The 16,314-nt window shown below is 40.1% G+C and overlaps 1 protein-coding gene across 9 annotated transcripts in view; it reads left to right on the top strand.

The window, feature by feature from the left end:
- The window catches only part of Nek1 (NIMA related kinase 1), a 141,087-nt gene that overhangs the window by 116,536 nt on the left and 8,237 nt on the right, over positions 1-16,314 (top strand). For all 9 annotated transcript variants that reach the window (XM_029480466.2, XM_029480469.2, XM_029480473.2 and 6 more), the window contains one exon: positions 14,222-14,373. In XM_029480466.2, coding sequence (XP_029336326.1) covers positions 14,222-14,373 — 152 coding nt within the window. The remainder of the gene's footprint in view (positions 1-14,221; positions 14,374-16,314) is intronic.

The raw sequence follows: 16,314 nt of genomic DNA, 5'->3' as shown, positions 1-16,314 counted from the left end.
AATAGCTGACTGTGAACATCCACTCCTGTGTTTGCTAGGCCCCGGCATCGTCTCACAAGAGACAGCTATATTTGGGTCCTTTCAGCAAAATCATGCTACTGTATGCAATGGTGTCAGCGTTTAGAAGCTGCTTATGGGATGGATCCCTGGATACGGCAGTCTCTAAATGGTCCATCCTTTCATCACAGCTATGAACTTTGTGTCTGTAACTCCTTCCCTGGGTGTTTTGTTCCCAATTCTAAGAAGGGGCACAGTGTCCACACTTTGGTCTTCATTCTTCTTGAGTTTCATGCGTTTAGCAAATTGTATCTTATATCTTGGGTATCCTAAGTTTTGGACTAATATCGACTTATCAGTGAATAAATATTGTGTGAGTTCCTTTGTGATTGTGTTACCTCACTCAAGATGATGCCCTCCAGGTCCATCCATTTGGCTAGGAATTTCATAAATTCATTCTTTTTAATAGCTGAGTAGTACTCCATTGTGTAAATGTACCATAATTTCTGTATTCTTTCCTCTGTTGAGGGACATCTGGGTTCTTTCCAGCTTCTGGCTATTATAAATAGGGCTGCTATGAACATAGTGGAGCATGTGTCCTTCTTACCGGTTGGGACATCTTCTGGATATATGCCTAGAAGAGGTATTGCTGGATCCTCCGGTAGTACTATGTCCAATTTTCTGAGGAACCGCCAGACTGATTTCCAGAGTGGTTGTACAAGCTTGCAATCCCACCAACAATGGAGGAGTGTTCCTCTTTCTCCACATCCTCGCCAGCATCTGCTGTCACCTGAATTTTTGATCTTAGCCATTCTGACTGGTGTGAGGTGGAATCTCAGGGTTGTTTTGATTTGCATTTCCCTGATGATTAAGGATGTTGAACATTTTTTCAGGTGCTTCTCTGCCATTCGGTATTCCTCAGGTGAGAATTCTTTGTTCAGTTCTGAGCCCCATTTTTTAATGGGGTTATTTGACTTTCTGGAGTCCACCTTCTTGAGTTCTTTATATATATTGGATATTAGTCCCTTATCTGATTTAGGATAGGTGAAGATCCTTTCCCAATCTGTTGGTGGTTTTTTTTGTCTTATTGATGGTGTCTTTTGCCTTGCAGAAGCTTTGCAGTTTCATGAGGTCCCACTTGTCAATTCTCGATCTTACAGCACAAGCCATTACTGTTCTATTCAAGAATTTTTCCCCTGTGCCCATATCTTCAAGGCTTTTCCCCACTTTCTCCTCTATAAGTTTCAGTGTCTCTGGTTTTATGTGAAGTTCCTTGATCCACTTAGACTTGACCTTAGTACAAGGAGATAGGAATGGATCGATTCGCATTCTTCTACATGTTAACAACCAGTTGTGCCAGCACCATTTGTTGAAAATGCTGTCTTTCTTCCACTGGATGTTTTTAGCTCCCTTGTCGAAGATCAAGTGACCGTAGGTGTGTGGGTTCATTTCTGGGTCTTCAATTCTATTCCATTGGTCTATTTGTCTGTCACTATACCAGTACCACGCAGTTTTTATCACAATTGCTCTGTAGTAAAGCTTTAGGTCCGGCATGGTGATTCCACATGAGGTTCATTTATCCTTGAGAAGAGTTTTTGCTATCCTAGGTTTTTTGTTATTCCAGATGAATTTGCAGATTGCACTTTCTAATTCGTTGAAGAATTGATTTGGAATTTTGATGGGGATTGCATTGAATCTGTAGGTTGCTTTTGGCAAGATAGCCATTTTTACAATGTTGATCCTGCCAATCCATGAGCATGGGAGATCTTTCCATCTTCTGAGATCTTCTATAATTTCTTTCTTCAGAGACTTAAGTTTTTATTATACAGATCTTTCACTTCCTTAGTTAGAGTCACGCCAAGATATTTTATATTATTTGTGACTATTGAGAAAGGTGTTGTTTCCCTAATTTCTTTCTCAGCCTGTTTATTCTTTGTGTAGAGAAAGGCCATTGATTTGTTTGAGTTAATTTTATATCCAGCTACTTCACCGAAGCTGTTTATCAGGCTTAGGAGTTCTCTGGTGTAATTTTTAGGGTCACTTATATATACTATCATATCATCTGCAAAAAGTGATATTTTGACTTCATCTTTTCCAATTTGTATCCCTTTGATCTCCTTTTGTTGTTGAATTGCTCTGGCGAGGACTTCAAGTACAATGTTGAATAGGTATGGAGAAAGTGGACAGCCTTGTCTAGTCCCTGATTTTAGAGGGATTGCTTCAAGCTTCTCACCATTTACTTTGATGTTGACTACTGGTTTGCTGTAGATTGCTTTTATCATGTTTAGGTATGGGCCTTGAATTCCTGATCTTTCCAAGACTTTTATCATGAATGGGTGTTGGATCTTGTCAAATGCTTTTTCCGCATCTAACGAGATGACCATGTGGTTTTTGTCTTTGAGTTTGTTTATATACTGGATTACGTTGATGGATTTCCGTATATTGAACCATCCCTGCATCCCTGGGATGAAACCTACTTGGTCAGGATGGATGAGTGTTTTGATGTGTTCTTGGATTCGGTTAGCAAGAACTTTATTGAGGATTTTTGCATCAATATTCATAAGGGATATTGATCTGAAGTTTTCTATCTTTGTTGGGTCTTTTTGTGGTTTAGGTATCAGAGTAATTGTGGCTTCATAGAATGAGTTGGGTAGAGTACCTTCTGTTTCTATTTTGTGGAATAGTTTGTGAAGAACTGGGATTAGATCTTCTTTGAAGGTCTGATAGAACTCTGCACTAAACCCATCTGGTCCTGGGCTTTTTTTAGTTGGGAGACTATTAATGACTGCTTCTATTTCTTTGGGGGATATAGGGCTGTTTAGATCATTAACCTGATCTTGATTCAACTTTGGTACCTGGTATCTGTCTAGGAACTTCTCCATTTCATCCAGGTTCTCCAGTTTTGTTGAGTATAGCCTTTGGTAGAAGGATCTGATGGTGTTTTGGATGTCTTCAGGATCTGTTGTTATGTCTCCTTTTTCATTTCTGATTTTGTTAATTAGGATGCTTTCCCTTTGCCCTCTAGTGAGTCTGGCTAAGGGTTTATCTATCTTGTTGATTTTCTCAAAGAACCAGCTCCTTGATTGGTTGATTCTTTGAATAGTTCTTCTTGTTTCCACTTGGTTGATTTCGCCCCTGAGTTTGATTATTTCCTGCCGTCTACTCCTCTTGGGTGAATTTGCTTCCTTTTGTTCTAGTGCTTTTAGGTATGTTGTCAAGCTGCTAATGTGTGCTCTCTCTAGTTTCTTTTTGGAGGCACTCAGAGCTATGAGTTTTCCTCTTAGAAATGCTTTCATTGCGTCCCATAAGTTTGGGTATGTTGTGGCTTCATTTTCATTGAACTCTAAAAAGTCCTTAATTTCTTTCTTTATTCCTTCCTTGACCAAGGTATCATTGAGAAGAGTGTTGTTCAGTTTCCACGTGAAGGTTGGCTTTCTATTATTTATTTTGTTATTGAAGATCAGCCTTAGTCCATGGTGATCTGATAGGATGCATGGGACAATTTCAATATTTTTGTATTTGTTGAGGCCTGTTTTGTGACCAATTATGTGGTCAATTTTGGAGAAGGTACCATGAGGTGCTGAAAAGAAGGTATATCCTTTTGTTTTAGGATAGAATGTTTTGTAGATATCTGCCAGATCCATTTGATTCATAATTTTTGTTAGTTTCACTGTGTCCCTGTTTAGTTTCTGTTTCCATGATCTGTCCATTGGTGAAAGTGGTGTGTTGAAGTCTCCCACTATTATTGTATGAGGTGCAATGTGTGCTTTGAGATTTACTAAAGTTTCTTTAATGAATGTGGCTGCCTTTGTATTTGGAGCATAGATATTCAGGATTGATAGTTCCTCTTGGAAGATTTTACCTTTGATGAGTATGAAGTGTCCCTCTCTGTCTTTTTTAATGACTTTGGGTTGGAAGTCAATCTTATCAGATATTAGAATGGCTACTCCAGCTTGTTTCTTCATACCATTTGCTTGGAAAATTGTTTTCCAGCCTTTCATTCTGAGGTAGTGTCTATCTTTTTCTCTGAGATGAGTTTCCTGTAAGCAGCAAAATGTTGGGTCTTGTTTGTGTAGCCAGTTTGTTAGTCTATGTCTTTTTATCGGGGAGTTGAGTCCATTGATATTAAGAGATATTAAGGAAAAGTAATTGTTGTTTCCTGTTATTTTTGTTGTTAAAGTTGGCATTCTGTTCTTGTGGCTGTCTTCTTTTAGGTTTGTTGAGGGATTACCTTCTTGTTGTTTCTAGGGCGTGGTTCCTGTCCTTGTATTGGTTTTTTTCTGTTATTATCCTTTGAAGGGCTGGATTCGTGGAGAGATAATGTGTGAATTTGGTTTTGTCGTGGAATACTTTGGTTTCTCCATCTATGTTAATTGAGAGTTTGGCTGGGTATAGTAGCCTGGGCTGGAGTTTGTGTTTTTTTAGTGTCTGTATAACATCCCTCCAGGATCTTCTGGCTTTCATAGTCTCTGGTGAGAAATCTGGTGTAATTCTGATAGGCTTGCCTTTATATGTTACTTGGCCTTTTTCTCTTACTGCTTTTAGTATTCTATCTTTATTTAGAGCATTTGTTGTTCTGATTATTATGTGTCGGGAGGTATTTCTTTTCTGGTCCAGTCTATTTGGAGTTCTGTAGGCTTCTTGTATGTTCATGGGCATCTCTTTCTTTAGATTTGGGAAGTTTTCTTCTATAATTTTGTTGAAGATGTTTGCTGGTCCTTTGAGTTGAAAATCTTCAATCTCATCCACTCCTATTATCCGTAGGTTTGGTCTTCTCATTGTGTCCTGTATTTCTTGGATGTTTTGAGTTAGGATCTTTTTGCATTTTACATTTTCCTTGATTGTTGTGCCGATGTTCTCTATGGAATCTTCTGCACCTGAGATTCTCTCTTCCATCTCTTGTATTCTGTTGCTGATGCTCATATCTATGGTTCCAGATTTCTTTCCTAGGGTTTCTATCTCCAGTGTTGCCTCCTTTTGGGTTTTCTTTATTGTGTCTACTTCCCTTTTTAGGTCTAGTATGGTTTTGTTCATTTCCAACATCTGTTTGGATGTGTTTTCCTGTTTTTCATTAAGGACTTCTACCTGTTTGATTAGGTTATCCTGTTTTTCTTTAAGGATTTGTAACTCTTCAGCAGTGTTCTCCTGCAATTCTTTAAGGGATTTTTGTGCTTCCTCTTTACTGTCTTCTACCTGTTTACCAGTCTTCCTTTGTATTTCTTTAAGTGTGTTATTAAAGTCCTTCTTGAAGTCCTCTACCATCATCATGAGATATGCTTTTAGATCCGTGTCTAGCTTTTCCGGTGTGTTGGGGTGCCCTGGACTGGGTGAAGTGGGAGTGCTGGGTTCTGATGATGGTGAATGGTCTTGGTTTCTGTTAGTAAGATTATTACGTTTACCTTTCGCCATCTGGTAATCTCTGGGGTTAGTTGTTGTCGTTATCACTGTTTAAAGATTGGAGCAGAAGCTGTGTTCCACTCACCAGCAGTCTCAAAATCCTGTGGCGGGGGTCGTGGGTAGCTGGCGGGTGTCAGCCGACCCTGCGCTCTAGCTACCCCGGTGCTGGTCCGGCCGGAAGAGGCCTGTGGTCCTACTCAGGCCGGTTTTCTGCTTCCCTAACTAATGCAGTCTCAGGTCCCGCGCGCAATTGGATTGGAGCAGAAGCTGTGTTCCACTCACCAGAAGTCTTAAGATCCTGTGGCGGGTGTTGTGGGTAGCTGGCGAGTGTCAGCCGACCCTGCGCCCTAGCTACCCCGGCGCTTTTCTGACCGGAGAGGCTTGTGGCCCTATTCAGGCCGGATTTCTGCCTCTCTAACCAAAGCAGTCTCAGGTCCCGCGTGATTGGACTGGAGCAGAAGCTGTGTTCCACTCACCAGCAGTCTCAAAATCCTGTGGCGGGGGTCGTGGGTAGCTGGCGGGTGTCAGCCGACCCTGCGCTCTCTAAATTGCATTTCTTAATTATCCTAAATAGTTTGTAATAGCAACTTTCAAAAGGACTGGAAATTCAGTACAATACTTTAAATAAAGTTGAAACATATATTAGTATATTGTAATGAAACATAATTCTAAACCTGTATCAATATACAAAGTCCATACCAAATTAAAATATTTGGCTTATTAATGCTCATTGATCTAACAGTATATTCAATAATATACTCTTTATTTTATCAATTCTATATCCCCCCAATTTCTTTTTCTCTTATCCCCATTTTTCCTTTCATCCCTTCTCCCCCTTTTCCCTTAACTTTAAATAGGAGAGAAAGAAGGATAGAGAAAATAAAAAGAGAAAAAAAATCCCTGAATCTAACTTCCTTTAGTTTGTTTCCCTCCTTAACAAGACCATTAATTTCCCTCCTTACCAAGACCATTAATAACTTGAATCCAACCCCCTGTAACAATAACAAACATCCACAATCCATCATCAATCAACTGAACAAAAAGCACACATCCCACCTCTTGGGAATAAGGCCTTCATTCTCTTGAAATTGCTCCCTGTTCTCTGTGGACAGTGTCTTTTTGGGGGGCCTAAGAAAATTGGGATATTGGCTAGTCTTAAGAAAGCTAGCTATAATATTTGTTGTCCAGTCTCTGTGTGATGTGAAAATGCGGGGCTTAACTGAAGTCCTGACTGGAACAATCTGAAGGGCTGGACCATCCTAGTTAGCTGTTTTAAACTGTTCCAGATGCAGATCCCCAAGGAAGCAGCTTTTAAGGTAGTCTGTGAGGCTGAATTTAGTAGGATGTTGGAATAAATATGTCTCAGCAGCTCAGCATCCGCCTCAGCATATCTGAGGGTAAGTCTTTTCAGGGGTGCTCTACCTTCCTTGTCTGGTGGGTTTTCTCTGTGAATATATAAGCTTTTAATGGTAATACACATTTTTTCATTAACACATGTATAGAATGTGCAGTGTGCATAACTCAGCTAAAGATGATTCTCTTTTCTTTGAGCAGGTAAGGCATCTGTTGTATTTGTGAGTGTGTTTGGACTGTAATATTAATTTTCATCCATGCTATTTGAAAGGATGGCATGGTAAGTCCTGAGGACTCCATAGCCAACCAGATTTATTACCTATGCTTAGCTAAAGTGCTGGGAGACATTTCCATGTCTCAGCCTGTTCCAGAGCTGTTCCCATGTAGAGGGATCAGCGTTTTTGTCACCTGCTTTGTTGTGGTCACGTCAGATATATTATAGCTCTCATGTCAAGTCAGTGCTATGTGTAAGGCTTGAGACTTTCTGCTGCTGTTAAGTTGTATTAACTCTTCACCATGGTCTGTAAGACTTGACAAAACATTAAGAACCTCCTTGACTCACGATACAGTTGCTCTCATTCTCTTTTCCCTTGGTGGCCAAGCTCTTCTGTGTTACAGACTGAACTTTCTGTTAGCCTTGACCAGACTGGGCTTGCTTCTCTTAGTTCTGCTCAGTTCTAACTCATTTCTGACTTTCAAGCATCACCTCTCAAGTATTATCCTCACAAGCCTTAAGTACAGGAATTTCCATCCTGAGTTACTTTTTTGTTTGATTTCCTAGTTGCTATAAAAATAGAATTCATCTTGGTTACTTATTTTTTATTGTTTCTTTTCCACTAGAATATGATCCCCCTTAAGTTATACTATTCACGGGTTTTACACACACACACACACACACACACACACACACATTTATATGTAATCTAAAGTGGGTTATTATTCAAATCTATTCAGCCAATGCCTATCAAGCTGTATTGTATGTTAGGTACTATGCTTATAGTAATGATACGATGTTTGTAGCCAAGAAAGGGAATAAATTAAGTGAAAACCATTTGTGATAATTCTTATAAGGAGAAATGAAAATGGATAGTGTACCAGAAAAGAAGGCATGCTTAAGGCTGCATCATGATTGAGAAGAGGCTTCGGTGCAGATGTTTGAAGGCCTGGGCCTTGGAGAACATTTAAAGCAGAGGAAGATGTTATGGAGCAGCACAGTGTGCTTTGGGGTACTAGGGCCTGTGAATGAGGTGAGGCTGGAGAAAGGTCCACCAGGTAGGAACACTGGCTAGTCTTCCCTCGTTCCGTTTTCAGAACCCACATGGCAGCTCACAACTGTCTGTGATTCTAGTCTAGTCCCAGGGAGTCCATTGTTCTCTTCTGGCCATTGCAGGCACTGCACACATGACATACATGCACGTAAACATTCATTCACATTAAAATTTTTTTTTCTTAAAATATCAAAGTGTGAAGACAGTTGGGTGCCAATCATTCTTGTTCCTAATTAATAGTGTTCAAATATGTGGCTTAGAGCTTTTTGGGAGTGTTTTGTTTGGGGTTTTGGTATGGTGGAATTTATTTCATTTCCAAACAAGGACACTGTGTGTGAAGAGACAGAAGTACTTGTTGCTCTCGTTGTCCCTGTCCCCTTGCCCTCTTGTCCTCTGCCTCACAGCTGCCTTAGACATAACCTCAGAGCCCTAAGACTCAGGAAACAATACTAAGGCATTCATCTAGTGTACTTTAAATAGATCTTTTAGCAAAAACCAAATGTAATGTTAGTTAACTGAATTGTACAATTAACCACCCACACAGATAGTAGTTAGTGGTTAAGTTGATCACTGAAAGACTGGCAATCAAAGTAATGCTTTCATTAACACTGTCCGTCAGTGAGGCTGTAAGTGATGGTCTAAAACAAGCTCGGGTCCTAGAAGTCTGCTCTTCCTTTTACACTGTTTACATATGCAATGACTCAGGCAAGTTGAAGATTTATACCCAAATATATAAATTGTATTTAAGACTGTGCATGATACATCAGCAAGCCATTAGCAACTGTTATAATAGTCATTAATGTTAATTAAGTAAAAGATTTATCTATGTAGTAGTCAAAGTGAAATGAAAGTTATAAACCCTGCTGTATTTCTGAGGCTAGAAAATTATGAGTTGTTCAGGGGAAAGCTTTCTGTGGTTTTTCTCTCGGGAAAAGGATTTCTCTTCTGGAGGTTTCTTTGTGCAGGCTCTCACTTTCTACCCAGGCTGGCCGCAAGCTTTCACCTTCCCTGTACAAGTACAGGTATATACAACCACATCCTGCTGGTTCCTTTAGAGTTGGTAAAAAGTGATGGCTTCACGTCCATTGCTACTGCAAACAGAATAGCAGATTTCCTAAGGTAATTAAAATGCAATGATTTGATAAAAATGTAGATATAACAGTAAATTGGAGATTCTCAACAGTAAATTTTAAAAAGTCAAAATAAACGTTGTGGTTTTCTCATGATCTTCCTTTTAAAAGTTGCAGAATCTGGATTACTAGAGGAACCAATCCTTTGCCTTTCCAACAGTCCCATTTTGCAAAAGGGCCCACAACAGTGGTTACTCTGTGTAGTCTGGCAAAGGCATATATATGGTTGGTTGGCAGAAGGTGGATTTTAATGTGAATGAATGTTTACCTGCATGTATGTCATGTGACTTAGAGAGCAAGTGAGGAACAGATAAGGTTAAATAACTATGATAGCAAATGACTGTAATTTACCAAGAGTCTAGACAAGTAACTAGCCATTTTGTTGAAAATGGGAGAATTTCTAGCTCAACTTCTTTATAGAAGGGTTTGGTGATTTGCCAGTGATTGTCTGTATTCAAACAACAAAGTATTCATTCTAAAAACAAAAGTTTTGATATAAGCACGATCTGGAATAGCTGAGATGCACAGTCCTGCCAAACCACTGCTTTAGTGCATTGGACAGAGTTCAGGAAGATAGATTTCTGGCATTCATGGTTGACCTGGCCGGTTCCTGGGTTGTTTAAATCATTTTATGTCTCCTCAGCTATTAAAAATGCTAGCAATGTTTTCAAAGAGCCACGAGTGCTGATGCTTTTATGATGAATTGCTATTATGAATACCTTGTCAAATATAATTGCAAACATTAAACAAGACAACTACATAACATTAATGGGTAGTAGCCAGTTAAACTGTGAAAAGAGTCTGCTAGTACAATTTTTTTTTTTGCTTTGCTCTCTGACAGAGCAAATTGCCAAATTATTATCTCACCCATGCTTAATTTATAGAAAAAAAAAAGACCATACAGAGTATTCTTAATTTTCTGTTACTAGAACATTCTAACTCACTAAAATTCAAGCAAATATAGATTTAGGCTTAGAAAATAGCGTCTCACTGTCCCCAGTTATCTCTTGAGAAGAATTCTAGTCTACTTTGATTTCTATAAAGGTGGCTAACACAATTATAATCCTCATTGTCAGTACAACATAGTCAGGTAACTCTACCAACCATGTGTGCAGTGTCTTCAATATTGTTCCAGCAGCTTTACAATAATAATCTCATGCTCACAGTCACCCAGGTAATGCTGTCATCATTCCATGTCACACACAAGCAACTTGTCCACAGTCAGATAGCGGATACCTACAGCCATTAAGTTCCAAAGAGGAACTTATTCCTCAGAGGTTTCCAGCCAGGAAAGCTGCTTTCACATTTCAGCAGTGTCAACAAGTACTTGTAGATAGGAAAATCTAAACTTTGTATTTGTTATGACAGTCAAGGGAAATTATTGGTAAATTTCTCCTGTGAATTTTCTAAGATAGTAATATTTTCAAGGTTAATTTATAATCCCACGGGAACTAAAGGAATTCGGTAGACAACTGTGCCTTAAGGCCTCTCCAAATTTGCAGACTTAAAGTGGCTTAAGAGTCAGTCAGATGAAGACCACAGCATCAGTTCAGGTAGGTGGGAAGTCTGACTGTTTCTGCCTCCAGTGACCAGGCACTAAGTCAGCCTTAGAGTGTGCGATGTGAGCTTCCTCAAATCAAGGGAGCACCAGTTTTAGGATACTGAAACTTAGACCTCTTCGTTCCCACTCCCTCCACCACACCCACCAAGCACATGCCAAGCCTTTTACTTTGGATTCTATTACTTTTTTAACATAATTCTGCATTGATTCTCTATGACTTTCATATCATGTACCCAGTTCTTCTCATTTCCTAGGTCTTCTATGTCTGCCCCTGCAAAAGAAAATAAAAAATTAAAAAAAAAAAAAAAAATCTCACCATGGAGGCTGTGGTGTGTCACAGTGTGTCACATATTCTACCCTTTTCCCCAAACAACTTTACTTGCAAATGTTCATTGCAGTGAGTCACTGTTTGGTTCAAGGACTCTGGCTTCTGCTAATCTGTTCTTAAATAATAGAATCTGGCTTGGGGAATAAAGTTAGCAATTATTTGTAAAAGCTGTTTTGAGGGAACATTGTTGAAGTATTCACAGTAATAATCAGAGGCTAAACAAATGTGCCCATAATAAACTGCTTTATAGAATAACTAGAGGATTACTAATTTATAGTTTATATCAAAACTTGTAAAGATTAAAAGAATTCTTTGATGTAGAACTTGATGTGAAATTACTAATAAGACTAGCATGTAACTCATTCGCTGTTTTATGTGGCTCCCTTACTTTAAGAAAAACAGTTACCTAGTACTGAAGAGTAAAGGAGCAGTGCCTTGGGATGCAAGGTTCCCTACAGCACCGCTTTCTGTCTGATGTTGCCACAGGGCCCACTGCTCTCTGGTATACAATTGGGGAAAGCCATAACTCAACTGAAGTAAGCTCTCCAGGCACTGCTAGGGGCTGCCCCATCTTTTTAGGATTTCTTTCCATTGCTGCTAAGACAACAAAATATACTTTAAGCAGTATGAAAAAAGTCAGGAGAATCAGAACAGAAATGAAAAGGATCCAGGGTTATCCCTCAGGGTGTGATGTGGACTGCTTGATATGCTCATGGCCTGATGTCAGACTTAGCACCAAACAAATGGGAAGAACAGAAGCATTCTGAGATAGGTAGGTAAGTAGGTTGGTTAGGTAGGATGGAGAGGGAGAGAGAGAGAGAGAGAGAGAGAGAGAGAGAGAGAGAGAGAGAGAGAGAGAGAGGGAGGGAGGGAGGGAGGGAGGGAGGGAGGGAGGAGAGGGGAGGGGAGGGGAGGGGAGGGGAGGGGAGGGGAGGGGAGGGGAGAGGAGAGGAGAGGAGAGGGAGAATGAATGAATATTACTGTGAATAAAGTTTTGATATAAACTATAAATTAGTAATCCTCTAGTTATTCTATAAAGCAGATCCATTTAAAACATAAAGTAAGAATCCAGTGGCAGCACTTGACCATGATTCCACGTGCTGCAGAGGACAAGGCAGGAAAATCGTAAGCCCAAGCCCAGCTTGGATGGCGTTAAAACAGATCATAAAGTCTGAAGGAGGCCCAGCAAGGAGTACTGTAAACACAAAGGTTTATCCTACAGATACACTAGTAAGTGAGTGTAAGTCTTAAGGAGAGGTAAGGTGTCAAATCATGGGACCCTTGAAGCACACTTCTGATGGAATTATTTCATGATATAGTATAAATATTATATTAGGCCGGACGTGGTGGCGCACACCTTTAATCCCAGCACTCGGGAGGCAGAGGCAGGCGGATTTCGGAGTTCGAGGCCAGCCTGGTCTACAAAGTGAGTGCCAGGACAGCCAGGGCTACACAGAGAAACCCTGTCTCGAAAAACCAAAAAAAAAAAAAATATTAATACACATTGTGGCACACACCTTTGTAACTGTAGAACTTGGTGGGCAGAAGCAGGAAGGTCACATTCCTGGGCTACATATCACAGTGGGAAAAAAGTTATTTTAACTATTAAGAGGAATAAATTAAAATTGTTTTGAGTTCCTAAAAAATGCTAGGATGAGCTAAATTTTCCAGCCTGTATATATGACATCCTCAAGTTTAATTGTGTAATGTATCCTGTTTATTTTGTTGGTTAGCAGTCAGCCTGCATAGATTGTTACAAGTGCCTACTTCGTATTCTTCTGGCTCACATGGCCCAAATCTTAGTAAGTCCAAAGTTGGATGTGGGGCACCTGCAGTCCCAGCACTGGGGGCAGTTGAGTGGCACTGAAAGACATACCTCAGCACCATTGCCATCTTTAAATGCTTTAATAAGCACTAGGTTTTGTTGGTTTGTTTTTTTACCACTTTTGCCAGCTTCACCAGTTTGTAACTGATGATCATTTCCTTAATTAGTGTAATGTAGAAATTGTGTTCAAACAATGGGAACCTATTCTTTATTATTCTGAAATGCTGCACTAAGAAAATTGGCCAACTATGCAAATTTCCATCACTGTGTGTTTTCTTCAAAGCCTTCCCTGTAATGCAGAGCTCTTTTCAGGGCCTAGCACTCAACATTTCAATCTCAGATTCCTGGAGAGTTGACCCAGCCCAGAGACAGGTCCACAGCTATCTGTCTCGTCTCCTGTTTGTCACATGCTGATTGTTGAAAGGTTGACTAATAGAGACGCTTCCAGTTATTTCTGCTCTTATCCAACACTGATTTCGTTTTCAACACCTCCGCTGTCTGTTGTTTTGTTTGTTTTTTTTTTTTCTTTAGCACAGTTGGCCTACTTCCTTCTTGGTGGTGGTATAAATGCTTTTCCTCATTGCCCTCAAAGAACTTGTCCTTCTGTCTGAACATGAGGTCCCCACTCAGCCCCATCTTGGGGAAGCAAAGTCAGGTTTCTCTTCACACTGATCTAACCCATGTTAGCCAGCCAGCAGCTCCTCGGAGTAAGTGCTGCACAGTGGCTGACTGAACATCATAGAGCTTCACCGCGCTCCAGACAACTCACTTCAGCTTTCAGCAGGTCTGCACAGGGCAAGTTGACCACAGGAAGGTAGGAGAAACAATACACATGAAAAAGAACCAACGGGTGCTTCTCACACCTGATTGCCAGCAGTTTGGCATTTCAAGGCCAAGTGTATCTCCTAAATAGCCACTCTCCACTCTTTAAAAGCTGACCCAGCTGAACTGCTATGCTAAAGCCCAATCATTATTCACAAGTTTAACTTTCTTTATGAAAAAAAAAAATGCTAGCTGAATTTTTAACTATTTTTCCGACATGAGTACTACATTTGCATCATTTCCAACCCTCCATCTCCTCCTCCAACTCATCCCGTGTACTTGCACATCCTCTCGAATTCATGGCCTCTTGTTTAATGATTATTGGTACATACATGCATATGAGTGTTTAATAAGTCTATCTAGTGTTGCTCATATGAGCTGAACTTTAAGAAAATTGGGTTCTAACCTTGGGCAAGGCCCCATTGAATCCTTTAGATCTAACTACATGATTTAAGTATTGTAATTATTATTACCTCTGATTTCCTCTCTTTGATTTCAATTCTCTTCCTCCTAATGAGCAATCTGTGAACCTCTCTGTAGATGCTGAGGACCTGTTCACTTCCAGATCTTTCCAAGCTGTTCAGAACCCTAATGGATGTTCCCACTGTGGGAGACGTTCATCAAGACAGTCTTGAAATCGATGAGCTGGAAGATGAACGAATTAAAGAAGGGCCTTCTGATTCCGAAGACACGTAAGTATAGGACCACTAACAAATGCCAGTATCACTTTGACATCTAGATTGGGATTTTCTTCAAAGTCCAGAGAGTGAGTATGGTCTACAGCTGCCTTTTCTTCGCCCTTCAAGCTCTTATAACTTTGTTAAAGTGTAATCAAACTTTTTGAAAATGTATGGCTGCCTCTAAATAATTTACTGTCTCATTTGAGACACATAAAAATGGCTTGTATTTATGCTCACTGTTTTTTCCCCCATTAACAGCCATCTAGTACACTGATGTGACAATACTGATTACTAAATAGTGGTTAAATAATTTTCACAGGATAATGCCTGTTGAATAGTGAAATCTCCATTCTACTAGGATTGAGATGGGAAGCAGGGAAGTATTAAACCCTCTGCATGACATCAGGGAGATGCTGAAAACTTTCCTATCTGTTTTGTGACATTTGATTTCAGGATGTATCAGTGAGGATTTTATTTTTGTGGTATATGTGGAAGTGGGGTAAGGTAACTGTGTGTGTGTGTGTGTGTGTGTGTGTGTGTGTGTGTGTGTGTTGGTTGGCATGTAACTTCATTGCTTACAGAAAATTCCTTTCTTGTGATTCATGGGAAATATAGAACTCAGGAAGAAATGTAACAATGTTTCTGAAAGTTATGGGAAATGTTGGCTGAGCCTTAGATAAGAGTCCTTCTTGGCTTCTGCAGTTTTAGCCTTCCAACTGCCTCAAACAAGTATGACAAACTCAGAGGAATAAACCAAAATATCCTGCAATCAGATGCTAGAAGCAGCACAGCGTAGGAGTCTGGTGCAGGGGTGTAGCTCGGGTAGAGTAGCTTAGCCTGAGTGAGGCTGCAGTTGGTGTCAGGATTGCTGCATCTGACATGTTGTTACTTCTTCCTAATGACGCTCCATTTTCTCATCAGCCCTTAGAGACCCGTGGATCTTACTAGGAACCTAGTAGTTTGGAGGGAGGTCACTTCAGTTCCTATTTTAGTCGGCTTTCTGGGGAACACAACATACATCACTTATGGTTGACAAAGTGCTGGGTAATGGGGTTTGTGGGTTTGTCCTCTGTAAGTAAAATGAACCATTTGTAATTGAGCCAGCTGTAACAAAACTATTCTACATCTACTTGTTTGTCTTTGGAAACTGACTTGGGTCCGTACCTTTCTCCAGATTTTATAATAAGAACTAAAAACTAAGCTTAGGGCCAGATTTCAAATAACCTAACTGTCTTAGTCAGGGTTTCTTCTATTCCTGCACGAACATCATGACCAAGAAGCAAGATGGGGAGGAAAGGGTTTATTCAGCTTACACTTCCACACTGCTGTTCATCACCGAAGGAAGTCAGGACTGGAACTCAAGCAGGTCACAGAGCTGGAGCTGATGCAGAAGGCACAGAGGGATGTTCCTTACTGGCTTGCCTCCTCTGGCTTGCTCAGCCTGCTCTCTTATAGAACCCAAGACTACCAGCCCAGAGATGATCCACCTACAAGGGGCCTTTCCCCCTTGATCACTAATTGAGAAAATGCCTTACAGCTGGATCTCATAGAGGCATTTTCCCAACTGAAGCTCCTTTCTCTGTGATAACTCCAGCCTGTGTCAAGTTGACACAAAACTAGCCAGTACACTAACAGAGACTTGTGAATGCTGATTTCATACAGTATTAGATCTTCTCACATTTTTCTTAGGCAACAGTCAGGCTGGCCTCACGAATTTTAACTCCTCTATGTCTTGGCCATTATTTCCTCTAGCTAATAAGTGGGTTATCAGCAGGTCAACATAATAGTCTTCACATGAAAGATTACATGAAGAGTTAGGCTTCTCATTAAACACCAAGTCTTGTTCTGATCAGATTGTTTTCTGTAGCTTCCACAAAGTCAAATGGCTAGTTAGTATGCATAAGTACAAAATAAAGATATTTCTGTGTAAATGATTATTTTCTTTTCCATTAA

This window comes from Mus caroli, unplaced genomic scaffold (assembly GCF_978045245.1).
Source record: "Mus caroli unplaced genomic scaffold, Mus_caroli_1 scaffold_10, whole genome shotgun sequence".
Lineage (NCBI taxonomy): Eukaryota > Metazoa > Chordata > Mammalia > Rodentia > Muridae > Mus > Mus caroli.
This window is presented reverse-complemented; position numbering and strand designations above follow the sequence as displayed.